We start from the raw sequence: 15,363 nt of genomic DNA, 5'->3' as shown, positions 1-15,363 counted from the left end.
AATGAGTTTGGAATGCTTCCCACATGTGCAATCTTGAAGTGCGGTTTCACGAGATTTATTAATTATGGATGCCATGCTTACTTTGGCTGTGACCACTTTCTTGACTTCCATTAATGGACAGGGTACCGTTCCACCGGTCCATCCACCCACATTTCCTCAATGTGATGATTCACCCGAGGATTGGGATGCTTACAAAAAAAAAAGGACTCTGACAGTATCTTTTGGCTTTTGGTGTGAAGATTTGAATTTGTGCAGAGTCTTCTTCCTTTCGTGGATTCTGCCTAAGGTGTGTCATTTACTGCGTCAGCTTACCCCTTCCCAAGAACCGGCAGCTCCTACTTTTGATCACATGTGCAATTTATCGTCCAATTACAAACAAATGCATGTCATATTGGTGCGAGTTGAGTTCTATCAATGCCGCAAGGAACCAAACCAATCATACAGGGCCTGGCCAGTCGAACTTCATGGCCTTAGCTGTAAGTGTCAATTTGTTACTGATGCCCATAACTACTCTTCTACAGACACTGCAGAGTGCGACAAAATTATTTGTTTAGCTCTGAAAACAGAAGTGCATCCATCAGAAGGCTTTACTCCGTGAAAACCCTGCAAATAGCACCATCATCTTAAGTTTATGGGGCTTCCATTAACAGACTGGATACTGTTCCACTGGGTGACCAAACTGAAGTGTGATGTGATGTGGCAATAGTGTTACGCAACGTGCCCAGTAGGACAACAGATAACTTACACAAGGAAGTGGAAGTGGCGGCGGTAAACATGTGGGCCCAGTGCCAAGCTGACCAAGGCTGGGCCAAGCAGCTGCAACCGTCACAGCACCAGCATCAGCATTCTCTGTTTTCATCTTGTCCTTTCTGTCTTACCCAGCAGAAATGATGAGCATGCCCTAAGCACTGGGCTATGTGTAATTCTCACCAGAAGAAAAGCCGTATCGCTTCTGTGTGTCATTCGCTGATGACTACTCAGGATATGGACGTGGACATAAATTGTGTGATTTCAGTACTTGTGACTACCCCCAAGTTGTTTCTCAAGTTCACTGTTTTTCACCATGTGATATGGTTAAGTCAACACATGTGCTGCAGTGACATAACTGAATTCTCAAACCTATGAGAGTTTAGGCTCACCGCCGTTGACAACTGCCACGTGGAAGCTCATCATTTAAATATTGCACTGGTGGGACAATTTACAGCACCTGCCTCTTACATGTGGGTCAGTCCATACCAAGTGGTCCAGCACTGGTTGCTTGACCATCTCAGAAAAATGTTATATTTGCTGGGTGAATTCCCCAATGTTTAGTAGTCACAAAAACGTTTTTAAAAAAATTTATTGTTTATTATTTTGAAATGGCGGCCATATTTGTTCCAGGCCGCATGCGTTTTTTCGTATTTGCAAGCATCTACATTTTTTACAATTATTCAGTAGTGGAGTGTCCTAAGCCTTTCAGATCAAATGCATTTAGTTCAACACACTATGGGCTACAGATTAACATCATTATCAGTTAGCTGAATGTATTATTTAATATATTTTAATAGTTCAAAGTTGTCAGCCACAAACAAAAAAACTCAATTTTTGAACAGTAGTTTTCCAAAGAAAGATAAATTTCTCAGCTTTAATATTTTTTCTGCTATTACACTGTATAGTATAGTTACTTTTTATAGAGTATCACTGATGAGCAGCTTACACTTTAAAAAATTATTGTAAAAAATGGATTTTTTTAATTTTTCCATTTTGTGGTCTGCGATATCTTTGTTGGGGGGCCACGTAAAAATCTGAAAATTTCATAGTTAATAGACCTTTATGATATCAAACTTCAGTATAAATTTCAACTTTGAGATTCATTTGGAAGTTATGGAAAAAATATTACAGACACGAGTCAAAAATACGTTTTTTAACATCTGCAATATCTGGTAGGCTAATCATATAAAGTATACCAACTGCATAATGTAACACGCCACATTACACTAGCTAATGATTATTTGTCAAAACAATGCTGCAGTAATTGTTTCAGCAGGCTAACAATTGCACCTGCAAGCCTATACAAATAAAACACCAAGTGCCTTGAATACAAAAATTGAGTGTCAGAATGTCTTGTTAAGTTAACAAGGCAATTAGTAAAAGAACAGGGAATTTTACCAGCATTACAAAAGAAAAGTGCATCTAATTTGGTAGATGAAAACACAGTCAATAAAGTTATTAAGTATTATGATGATGACAATAACAGCCGTTTGATGTCTGGCAAAAAAGACTGCGTTTCTGTGAGAAAAATGGTTCTAAGATTCAAAGACAAAAAAGGTTAATATTGTGTAATGTAAATGAACTATTCACTGAATTTAAAAAAGAAAATCCTGACATTAAAATTGGAAGATCAAAGTTTTGTGAGTTGAGACCAAGATGGTGTATTGTTGTAGGGGCATCTGGCACCCATAATGTTTTTGTTTGTTTGTATCATCAGAATGTAAAGTTGATGATAGATGGGGCAAATCTTAGAGTTGACTATATTGACCTTCTGGAAGTTACGGTATGCAATATTGACAGTTACAATTGCATGATCAAGGGAGAATGTGAAGATTGTCCAGGCAAACAAGCCTTACTTGACATGTTTGAAAAATCCGAAGAAGACGATTTGATGCCTGACAATATAAAATACAAACAATGAGTGACCCAAGACAGAACTGAAATGGTGACAGTCATAAAATCATGAGCTTCTGTTTGTCTGAGAGGTTTTGGCTGCATTTAAATTTGCAGTGAAGTTCTCTTTGCTTTCGCAGTAGTTTCCTAACTTTGTTGTTGAACCACAGTGGGTTTTTCCCGCCCCTCACAGTCTTACTCGGCACATACCTGTCTAAAACGCATTTTACGATTGCCTTGAACTTTTTCCATAAACACTCACTATTGTCAGTGTAGGAACAGAAATTTTCGTTTTGATCTCTTAGGTAGTCTGAAATCTGCCTTCTATTACTCTTGCTAAACAGATAAACCTTCCTACATTTTATTATATTCCTATTTACTTCCATATTCAGGGATGCTGCAATGGCCTTACGATCACTGATTCCCTGTTCTGCACTTACAGAGTCGAAAAGTTCGAGATCTGTTTGTTATCAGTAGGTCCAAGATGTTATCTCCATGAGTTGGTTGTGTGTTTAATTGCTCAAGGTAATTTTTGGATAGTGCACTCAGTATAATGTCACTCGATGCTCTGTTCCTACCACCCGTCCTAAACATTTGAGTGTCCCAGTCTATATCTGGTAAATTGAAATCTCCACCTAAGACTATAACATGCTGAGGAAATTTATGTGAAATGTATTCCATAGGAAGGTCTGAATTACCACATATGACTGTTTGGCGTGTGTTGAGAAACCGTTTGCGTTTGAAACTGTACAGATTGATGATCATTGTACAAACAATAAAAGACACTGATAAAATTGCTCGCAAGAACTTCTGTGCGGATATGTTAAATTGATTACTACATAAGGATGAACATTTCTTGGACAAAGTCATCTTTTCTGACAAGTCGACCTTCCACTTAAGTGGCAGGGTTAACACACGTAACTGTAGGATTTGGGGCAGTGAAAATCTACATCAAACATTGCAACATGTTCGTGATAGCCCTAAACTGAACGTTTTTTCTGCATTGAGCAAGAACAAACTGTACGGCCCCTTTCTTTTCTGTGAGAGAACCGTCAACAGATCGATGAGGGTGACCAAGAATGAAACATTTACTTCATGCAAGATGGTGCAACATCCCACTACCTGTCTGACATCCGAGATTTTGCTCGTGACTGCTTTCCAGGTCAATGAATTGGTCACGATGCACCAATTCCTTGGCCTCCACGTTCCCCAGACCAGACACTACTCAATTTTTTTTTTTTTTATGGGGATTAATCAAGGATATCATGTTTGTACCTCCTGTGCCGGCTTAATTTCAAAACTTCAAGCTAAAATGTCTTGTTGTTGGGATGATGTTTCACCTAAGCTTCTAAATGAATATAGAGTAATTAGTGAAGCCTCCGACACATTTAATAAATATCTCCCTCTGCCATAGAGAATTCCCTATCTTTTGAAAATCACTGAAATCCTACCGGTGTATAAGAAGGGAATAAAAACTGACATGAAAAGCTATAGGCCAATAACTTCAGAGCTTTAGAAATTATTACAGAAAGTAATATCAAATCGATTTGAGGCATATTTCTTCAAACGTAATCTATTTAACAATCTAAAGCATGGTTTTAGGAAAGGAATATCTACTGTAACAGCAGCAGCAAATTTTATACATGAAATATTAGAGAAGCTAGATCAAGAAGACACGGTAACAGGCACCTTCCTGGATATGACTAAAGCTTTTGATACTGTGAATCATACAATCCTATTGCATAAATTAGACGCATATGGGATGAGAGGGGTAGCCTTAAAACTACTTACCTCCTATTTGAAAGACAGGAAACAGTATGTCACGATAACTTATAAAAGAAATGAACAATTGGTAAAACCAACCAACAAGATACTTCAATGTGGTGTGCCCCAAAGAAGTGTATTGGGGCCATTCCTGTTTCTTGTGCACATAAATGATTTAATTGAAACCCAAAACTGCAAGGTTGTAAGCTATGCTGACGACACATCTTTTATCAGCTGGGGCCATGATATGCAAACTACTACAAACACTAGTGAAATCAATTATAATTTTCTGTCAAGTTATCTTACTGCAAATAAGCTACTCGTAAATAAAGAGAAGACAGTGACAATGCAATTTATGCTTAGCTATAGTCAGAACATAGACAGATCTCTACCTACACCTCCATTGGCCCTTAGCTATGGAAACCAACACAAATTTTTAGGCATAACTATTGACGAACACCTGTCATGGAAAGAACATATAGACCATATTTGTAAGAAAATCAGTAAAAATGTGTATATACTGAAGAGGGTCTCAGCCTTCCCAGACCATGATAGCTTGAGACAAATAAACTTCGGAGTGATACGTCCACATCTTCAGTACGGTACTGAGATATGGTGTGAGGCACCAGCTGTCTATACAGACAGTCTCTCCAGACCAAAAAAAAAAACACACACACACACACACACACACACACACACACCACTAAGAGAGGTACCCAAGATAAACAGGAGAAAGCCTTGTAGAGATATCTCCAGGAAATATAAAATACTAACCATCTACTCCATGCACATCCTGCAGGCAATAATGTTTGTGAAACAGAATCCAGAATATAATATAGCAAACAGTAATGTACATAGGTAGAATACACAAGGAAGGGAAAATTTTCACAGAATTGCAAGTAAAAAAAAAAAAGGCTGCAGACCATAGTCCGCATACAATACGAACCATATTTTGTAAGACTTCCGTCTGACCTCAAGAGAGCTAATTTACACAGTTTAAAAATCAAATTTAAGCATTTATTAATAGACAAAAGCTGTTACTGTAGAAGATTCCAAGCTGTAATTTCCCTTTATAAAACAGTGTACGTAGCATAAGTTTGTTTTTGCAACACAAAAATGATCGTTTCTCATCTTACACACTATATCTCTCTGTAAAACAGCATATATAACATAAGGTTGTTTTTGCAACAAAAAAATGATGGCATTTATGTTAACAAAACATTTGTATAAGTGAACTAAAATCTATGACAATGTCCGAAAACTGTGTCCGAAAACTGATTGTTACATGGACAGCAAACAAATAAATAAATAAGCACAGCCAGCTAGGGTGGCAAACTACAAGTCTGTCCATACTGTGTTTCAGCCTCGTTGTCTCTTATTTCTAATCTTCAATGAAACAGTTTCACCATCACAATGAATCAGGTTTCTTCTGAAGGGGGCAATAACAATAACAATAACAATAACAATAATAATCACAGAGGTATAGTCATAAATAGTTATAATAAATCTTGATGAAATGAACTTTTATTTATCAATACATTGAGGCACTTATCCCAAAGAAGTCAGACCATGCTACATCTACTTCACTTAATGTACACTATATTTGTATTCCTTTTGGTCCATCAATAACAAGCAGCTGCATTCACTATTCTTGGACTGGAGCAAGGTTGCCTGCTTTCCTATTTGCTGTGTTGCAGACCACTTCAATTTGGCATCAGAAGTGAACAATTTGTTAGTTAACACATCATAAAAGGCCAGAATGCACATCACACACACACACACACACACACACACACACACACACACACCCCTACCTACGCTCGACGGGGTCAGCACTCTCACATGGTATTCAACAGGCTTCTAAAACTCCAAACCTCAATTTTTTTAAAACAGAAACATGAAACATGAGAAGTACATCATAGTGGAGCAGCATTTGATACATCTTTAGAATTATACAGTGGTGTGAAAAATGAGCAAAATTGGTGACCCAAAGGGCGTATGCTTCCCTTGGAGAGAGTTCGAGAACCATTGTTCTAGGGCAAGATACTTATTTCACAAGAGCTGAACAGGGGAAAGGAAATGGACTACAAAAAATGTTTAAGCACACAGGATCCATGACTAACATAGGGAAACAAAGAAATCAAGGAACAGCAACATCTCCAAGTTGCTATTTGTCGCATTACAGCATTCTGTATCTTCTCGATTTGTCAATCAGAGCTAGTAAGTATATTTCTTCCTAATGCCATCTTCGTCCTTTACTCTGTCTTTTATTACATTTGTTGTATTTTCTAATTTGTCATCCTTTTCTAATTGTTCAAACAATCTCCACCATCTTTTGCCATTATCATGCTTTCGCCGCCCTCTTGATTCTGTAAAATGTGTTCACTCCCATTCAATGTCTGCTAATGCTAACTATCTTTAAAAATATCAGCAATAATCATTTTATTATGGCCTAAGGCATATCAGACTGTAAGATCCAGCTTCAGATTTTTAAAATTTTATTTTAGAGGAAGAAAGATTATTGTTTAATGCCCTGTCAAAGATAAGGTCATTGTCTTTAAATACGTCTGCTTGTGTCTGTATATGTGTGGATGGATATGTGTGTGTGTGCGCGCGAGTGTATACCCGTCCTTTTTTCCTTTTTTCCCCCCTAAGGTAAGTCTTTCCGCTCCCGGGATTGGAATGACTCCTTACCCTCTCCCTTAGAACCCACATCCTTTCGTCTTTCCCTCTCCTTCCCTCTTTCCTGATGAGGCAACAGTTTGTTGCGAAAGCTTGAATTTTGTGTGTATGTTTGTGTTTGTTTGTGTGTCTGTCGACCTGCCAGCACTTTCATTTGGTAAGTCACATCATCTTTGTTTTTAGATATATAAGGTCATTAGAGATGAACAAGCGAAGACAGAGGAACCGTTCCAATATTTTAACTTAGGGAAATCTAAATCTGGATGGTCAGGCATGAATCTGAACAACCATCATCCTAAATGAGAGTTCCGTGTCTTAACGGTAAGCCATCTGGCCGTGTAATTTTATTTCAGGAGCTCAGGTGTAACCTGGTGAAGCAGATGTGTGTGAGACACATTTATACAGATAAATAGAAGGGAATGAACTGTGAAATTCAACATATATTTACATCTGACAGTAAAAAACTGAAGAGAGACTTCCTGTTTTGGGTATAATAAGCTGAGCTTAAGTGTTATCATTTAGCACTAAGATCACACAGCAGATGGCAGCATATACACATTGTCAGTAATGATCACCTGTATTTTTAAAATCTGATTCAGCAAAATCAAGGCGAGAACATACTTGAGAATCAAGTCAGTTTGATCAGAAATCATCGTATGTGGGAGAACAAAAGTGCTCCATGTTTCCAGCATGCAACATGACTTCTTACAAGAACGAATATGCACTCAGTAAAATTAGAAAATTAGGCTCTTATCATAGTGTATGTAGAAATATTGCACAACAAAAAAATTGAACATGATTTTAAGCAGGACTAAAATAAAATTCTCTGAGGCGATCACAGGCAGTTCCAATCTTTCTTTTATGAGTGTTGGGCTTCAACATTGTTAAATGAAATTAAGGTATCCCAAATGGAGTTTGGCATGTCAGTAAACATATGTGATGTCATCTATAAAACCAGCAGTGCCTACACAAGAACTAGGTGTGCAACCATCTACTGAAAATGAAAAGAACATAGTGAAATAGATAGAATATGTGCAGTTAAAGCCAAAGCTGGAGTCTGAAATAAATTCTGTCCCACTACTCTTCTGACATAATATTTGCAAGAAATCAAATCAAGATGGTGATACCAAAACAGAATGTTCTGGCCAAAGCCTACTGAAACAGGTGGAGGAAAAAGCAGAAGACCCCAACAGTGGCTCAATCACAGTCAATTAAAACAAAGGCATGGCACATGAAATTACATCATTCTGCAAGCACTAAGGAACTGGATGACGAGTGCAACTAAACAGATATAAATTTAAAATGATTCAAAAGAATTATATAGGATAGTTTTATAGAATTATGAAATAACTTTTGGTTTGAAATTTAACAAACAGGAAAATGTTTTCTTGCTTACAAGGGGAACTTATAAATAGTAAAAAAATGTTTTACAACAATAATTACAATAGGAAGCAACAATGATGGGACCACTAATTGCTATACAGGGTCACGATGATTACTGAGAACTGAACAATACAGTAAGAACAACACACTTTCTAAAAATGACTATTCAACAAATCACTGCAAAACACGTCAACACAGGCACATTCATTACTTACGGTTGGGACAGCAGTAAGATATGCCTGTGCTCTTTCCACTGTCCAAAATGCATCACGAAAAAGCCATCCTTGAAGCATCCTGAGCAAAAACAGACACAAAAGAAGTAAATATTCATGAAAACAATTGTATCTCATGATATTTATTTATCAATGTTTAGAACTTGTAGTCATGGTGTATAAGAACCATCAGGAAAACAGCAGATTGTATCATTATAACAGACACATATAAGCATTATAGAGGACGAAAAAATTTCATTTAAAGTATATGCTTATCTGACAAAAATCTGTCTAATGAAAAATGAAACTAATAGCACTTTCAAGTGCCTACATATGACAGATACAACCACTGTGACATTGTAGTCCAGTGTTCCAAGTACAGCAGTGCCAAGAAACCCGTTTACAAACAAATGAATTTAACATGGCAGTCAAGAGATGATTGTAACAGACCAAGACCACTGGCATGTGCCTTTGCTCATACCTAAAAACTGGTTCCTTAAGGCAATAATTGCTGCAGGAAGCGAACACTGGTCCTTTCCTACATATTTCCAAATGAACACTTGGAAGAAAATTGCATCAAATATACAGTTGGAGCAATGTTGCTTTCATATACCTTCCTCACATCAACCCGCAAAGTTCCCTGGTTACGAAGGATGAATGGACACCCTGCCATCCTCTAAATGATGTGCATTTTCATATTCATCTTAAATCCCAGGAAGTCTTTTAGGAGGATTGTGATGCAGAGGATGGAAGCTGGAGTATGTGCTGTGATGTCGTGACGATGGTTTAAGTAGGCAGGGCTGTGCCCTCTGAAGTGAAAGTTTCCTTGAATTGGAGTAGCTACATGGAACTGATCATGTTTTCAGTGTACCCGTCATTCTAATGAGAACCCCACATTGAACACCCTTAGCTTTTAATCCTGACGAAAATCTGTGTATTCACAGTGATGGCATCCATACAATATGGCTGATATGCAAGATGTTGTCACGTAGAAGAAGGTGTAAGTAGATGAATGACGAACACTAACTTCACTTAACAAAGGTTTATTCAGCACTTGCACATACAAGAGCGTGGAGCAAACTGCCTCTGGCCAGAACACATACGGTATATATACAGCTACAGAACATTCAAGTACAATGATTCTTGCCATTTGTGGAGACTACTAGAATGTACTCGAACTGAATATAGAAATTAAAATTTTACAGTTCAGGTGAGTTTTGAACTCATGACCCTCCATGCAACAGTCTAGTATCATAACCACTACACTAACGCGACTGTGCTACTCAGCTTATTCTGGGAAATTGCTCCCTCCTTAAGAGGACAGCATCTCGGTGTTACGTCCTCCTAGTTCGGGAATGAGTCATCGGTCCTGCATACTCCAATTCCTGATGGCTAATGTTCGCCCTGGTGGTGATCTTCTTAGAACTTCCCATGCCGCTACGTTCTTCGCCACCTTTTCACTTGTTGCCTGTCGCTGGAGCTTCAAATTTACCCTGGGCTGCAGGATCCTTATAGGGCTTGATTAGAAGGATGTGGACCTTATCTCTGATCTTTCATTGTCTTGTGTCGGGGTTGAAATCTTCAACTTCATAAGTAACATCAGACAACTGTCTTAAAACTTTATAAGGTCCAAAGTAGTGCCTGAGGAGCTTCTCAGAGTGACCAACCTTCTGAACAGGAGTGAAGATCCAGACAAGGTTACCAGGCCGGTAAACAACGGGACAGTGGCTCGCATCATACCTTCAGCAATCGTTTTCATGAGCCTGCAGCGTGCGGAGTCGAGTTAACTGCCAAGCTTCCACAGCTCTGGTTAACATCTGTCCAATGTAGCCTGTAGTCATCGTCCGCGTCATCAAGATGTAACGGAAACACAGTGTCCATCATCGTCGTCGCCCCACGCCCATGCACCAGGAAAAATTGCATAAATCCTGCTTTGTCTTGTTTGGTGGTGTTGTAGGCACGCCACGAAAGGTAGCACCTCATCCCAGTTGCTCTGCTTGACATTGACGAACATTGATAGCATGTCGGCCAAGGTCTTATCAAGGCGTTCAGTGAGCCCATTAGTTTGCGGATGGTAGGCAGTTGTCATGCGATGAGTAATGTTGCACCAACAGTTTATCTCTGTCACAAGATTCAATTGAAAAACTTTCCCTCAATCTGTAATTAACGACCTTGGGGCACCGTGTTTTAATACAATGTCTTCTATGATAAATCTGACTACCTCGAATGCTTCTGCTGTTTTTGTGGCTTCTGTAAAGGCATAGCGTGTCAGATAATCAGTCCAAATAATAATCCAGCTATTGCCACTAGCAGACGTTGGAAATCGTCTGAGGAGGTCAATCCCAACACACTGGAAAGGCGTTTCAGCTGGTGGAATTGGTATGAGTTGACCAGGTGGATTCTGAGGAACTGCCTCTCTCCTCTGCCACTCTCGACAGTGCGACACTCAGTGACGGACACTCCTAAACAAACCTGGTCATAAAAATCTCTTGCGGATCCTATCATATGTCTTAATATATCTATCATATGTCTTAATAAATCCACCCCAGATAAATTTAGCATTGGCTTTTAACAACTCTTGGAGTGGCCTGGCTTTGATACAAAAGTCTTTGATAAAATGACAGTAATAAGAACATAATCTGAGGAAGCTTCTCACATCTCTAATACTTTTAGGAATAGGAAATTCCGTTACAGATCTCACCTTTTCTGGGTCTGGCCGTACACCTTCATTTGACACAAGGACTCCAAGATTTTGATCTCTTTTGCTCCAAACAGACACTTTCTTGGATTAAGTTTCAGTCCAACTTGTTGGAGACACTTAAGAACGGCCCTCAGTCTTTTAACATGTTCATCAAATGCCTCAGAGAACACTATAATGTCATCTAAATAACAAAAACTCATTGTCCACTTCAGGTGACTTAGAAGTTTATCCATCATCCATTCAAAAGTTGCTGGTGCATTACACAAACCAAACGGCATTACCCTAAACTCATACAGGCCCACAGGGGTGATGAATGCAGTTTTCTCATGATCAGCCTCATCTACTTCGATTTGCCAGTATCCTGAGTACATGTCCATGGTTGAGAAAAACTTAGCCCCTTTCAGACAATCTAGTATAATGACAACATATGGAAGAGGGTAAACGTCCTTTTCAGTTATCTTATTAAGCTTCCTGCAATCAACACGAAAGTGCCAACTGCCATCCTTCTTCCTGACGAGAACCACTGGTGACAACCATGGGCTCTGCGAAAGCTGAATGATGTCATTCTTCATCATTTTCTCTACCTCGTCGCGAATTATTCAACATTCTGTTGCTGACTCACAGTATGCTCTTGGCTTATTGGTTGATGGTCTCAGTACTAATCCGGTGCTTCACTGTTGATTTGTCTAATTTGCTCTTCACCTGTGGATTGAAGCATTCAGAGAACTCTTGAAGAATGGCAAGTAGCTTCTTCTGTTGTTCCTTAGTGAGATCTGGTAATAGTTGAGCTATAAGATCTTGTCTCGTAGTGGTAGCGCTAATTTCGCCCACAGACTCGGCATGGGAGATTTCTATGAAGCTCAGCTGTTCTGCAATTAACAGCTAACCGTTTGCTATGCACATCCGTCTTAGAAGGATCTGCAGTTCTCAGCAACAGTTAACTATCCACAATTCACCGAATCCGTTCTTAAACAAACCAACAGAGGCTGCGATGACCAAATTATTCTTCAGTGGTATGCTTCTCTTACATTCCACTACATGATCCATGGGTTGATGAATGGCATGACACATGACAGTTACCTTTCTAGTGCTGACTGCAGGAATGATCACTTCATTCAGCACACACAGTCTCCAAACACTTGGATGCGCATCTTCCTGCCCACAGTATCTCATCTTGTCTAGCATAATCTTCGAGTGACCACAATCTATAATTGCTGAGAAACTTCAAAAAGTACCATCCGAGAATGACGTCACGACTACACTCTTGGAAGACGATGAATACTAAGGGCTGTGTATGGCCACTTATACCCACACGAATGACACATCTTCCTGTAAGTTTTACATATTTCCCATAAGCCACCTTCAGCAGAGATGTTTTGTTGTCGATGAATACGGTTTTCTGCAACTGGTGACAGTTGCAGAGTGGACATTCTCCAAAATGACTGAATATGATGCTTCAGAGTCCACAAGAGCATGGGCTGATCAGCAATCCGTGAGGATATCAACGTAGTTTCCAATCATTTTTGTAGTGATCGACGGCGGAGGATTTTTCTCTTTGGTGGCCTCACCTCCAAGGAAGGTTGCACCCTTTACTTTTCCAAGTTGCGGTGGCTAGGTGATCGGCTGGAGCTTCTAAACGGCAATGGAGACCCTGATTGGCATGTTGGGGAGCGTCCTCTCCAGCAGCTTGCAGCAATGGTGACCTAGGTCGTCCTGCACCCACATCTTCTTGTTCATCTTCGTTGTCCCAGAGTTGGCGTCAGCTAAGATCGGTCTGCTGTCTTCTGGTGCAGGCAACATCAAATATCCGCCACCTTCCTCGACAATAGCACACCTCATGTCCCGGTTGTCCGCAGTGGAAACATACTGGTTGGTTATCCTGGGACCTCCAGACGTCAGTCTTCCTTGGTGCCAAAACAGGTTCCTAATGCGGCATTGGAGGAACGTAACTTCACCTGGGTCTCAACTTTTTAAGCGTTTTAAAGGGAAATGAAGGATGAGAGATTGGGTTCAATGTCTGTTACACTTCCTCCATTATGACCTCTTGAAGCGTCTCGGTTTTTTTGACCGAGCGAGGTGGCGCAGTGGTTAGCACACTGGACTCATATTCGGGAGGACGACAGTTCAATCCCGTCTCCGGCCATCCTGATTTAGCTTTTCCGTGATTTCCCTAAATCGCTTCAGGCAAATGCCAGGATGGTTCCTTTGAAAGGGCATGGCCGATTTCCTTCCCCATCCTTCCCTCACCCGAGCTTGCGCTCCGTCTCTAATGACCTCGTTGTCGGCGGGACGTTTAACACTAATCTCCTCCTCCTCCTCCTCCTCCTCCTCGGTGTTTTTGCTCACCATGCAATCCAAATGCCTTCTGAACTCCCTCTCCCACTATCTGACAAAGAAACTCAGGAAATCAGTTTCTTCCTCCATCACAGGCATTGATACGACATTTGGAAGCCGTTCAAAATTCTTGCATGAAATTATTTTTTGATGCATTGACTCGATATACCGGCACGATTTTATGAAGTCGTCTGCTGTCGAAAGCTCCTTCAGGAGTAGGGCTTGATACATGTCCTCAGCAACACACTTCACGAGATATGCAACCTTATCGTCCTCCTTCATTCTAGGATCCACTATTTTACACAGCTCCAAGACATCTTGAATGTATGATGCTCTCGTTTCTCCTGGACGCTGCGCCCTGCACTTTAATTTATCTTCAGCATTGCACTTCTGTCATTTTGTGTCGCCGAAATATTTGCGCAGTTCCGCCTGGAATACTTCCCAGCTTGTGAACTTCTCCTTGTTGCTCTCATACCATTGCTCGGCAGTGCCCTCCAAGTAGAAAAATACATTAGCCAAACACACGGTGTCATCCCATTTGTTAAATTTGGCTATACGCTCATATACCTTCGGCCACTTGTTTCGATCTTGGGCATTGTCACCAGAGAACCCGGAAGAATGTCTCATGTGGTGGCACACAGTTGCTGTATTCGTAACGTAATCTTCTTCTTCTGTCTCCAATAGATTGCGATTTGTTGAATGTGGCTCGAACTACGGTTGCTCACCACATAAACAGCAGCTCTGTCGTAGCCTGATGGGACCCACTGTGTCCTCGATAATATGCAGTATCACATCACAAGTTCCAATACCCAGCATCTCCACCAGAATAGTGTCACATACAAGAAGGTGTAAGTAGATGAATGACGAATACTAACTTCACTTAATGAAGGTTTATTCGGCACTTGCACATACAAGAGCGCGGAGTGAACTGCATCTGGCCAGAACACATACGGCATATATACAGCTACAGAACATTCCAGTACAATGGTTCTTGCCATTTGTGGATACTTCTAGAATGTACTCGAACCAAATATAGAAATTAAAATTTTACATTTCAGGTGAGTTTTGAACTCATGACCGTCCACACAACAGTTTAGTATCATAACCACTACACTACAGTGACTGTGCTACTCAGCTTCTTCTGCGACAGTATGATGTGCCAGGAATGGTTGTTAATGAAGTCTCCTCAAAAACTTATCCCGTCCATGTCACAGCAAGTTGATGTTCATAATACAGATCACTGAGGTAATGCACACTATTTGGATGAATGTGACTAACTGTTTATCTATTGAATATATCTAAAAAGAAAGATGATGAAACTTACCAAACAAAAGCGCTGGCAGGTCGATAGACACACAAACAAACACAAACATACACACAAAATTCTAGCTTTCGCAACCAATGGTTGCCTCGTCAGGAAAGAGGGAAGGAGAAGGAAAGACAAAAGGATATGTGGATGGATATGTGTGTGTGTGCGAGTGTATACCTGTCCTTTTTTCCCCCTAAGGAAGTCTTTCCGCTCCCGGGATTGGAATGACTCCTTACCCTCTCCCTAAAACCCATATCCTTTTGTCTTTCCTTCTCCTTCCCTCTTTCCTGACGAGGCAACCATTGGTTGCGAAAGCTAGAATTTTGTGTGTATGT

The 15,363-nt window shown here is 40.1% G+C and overlaps 1 protein-coding gene across 5 annotated transcripts in view; it reads right to left on the bottom strand.

Annotated features, from left to right (window-relative positions):
• LOC124615485 (alpha-N-acetylglucosaminidase) overlaps positions 1 to 15,363 on the bottom strand; it is a 372,979-nt gene that overhangs the window by 272,297 nt on the left and 85,319 nt on the right. For 2 of the 5 annotated variants that reach the window (XM_047143422.1, XM_047143420.1), the window contains exon 9: positions 8,688 to 8,766. The exons of the other annotated variants lie outside the window; for them this stretch is intronic. In XM_047143422.1, the coding sequence (XP_046999378.1) occupies positions 8,688 to 8,766 (79 nt within the window). The remainder of the gene's footprint in view (positions 1 to 8,687; positions 8,767 to 15,363) is intronic. 5 annotated transcript variants of the gene reach the window in all.

Source organism: Schistocerca americana, chromosome 5 (genome assembly GCF_021461395.2).
Source record: "Schistocerca americana isolate TAMUIC-IGC-003095 chromosome 5, iqSchAmer2.1, whole genome shotgun sequence".
NCBI lineage: Eukaryota > Metazoa > Arthropoda > Insecta > Orthoptera > Acrididae > Schistocerca > Schistocerca americana.
This window is presented reverse-complemented; position numbering and strand designations above follow the sequence as displayed.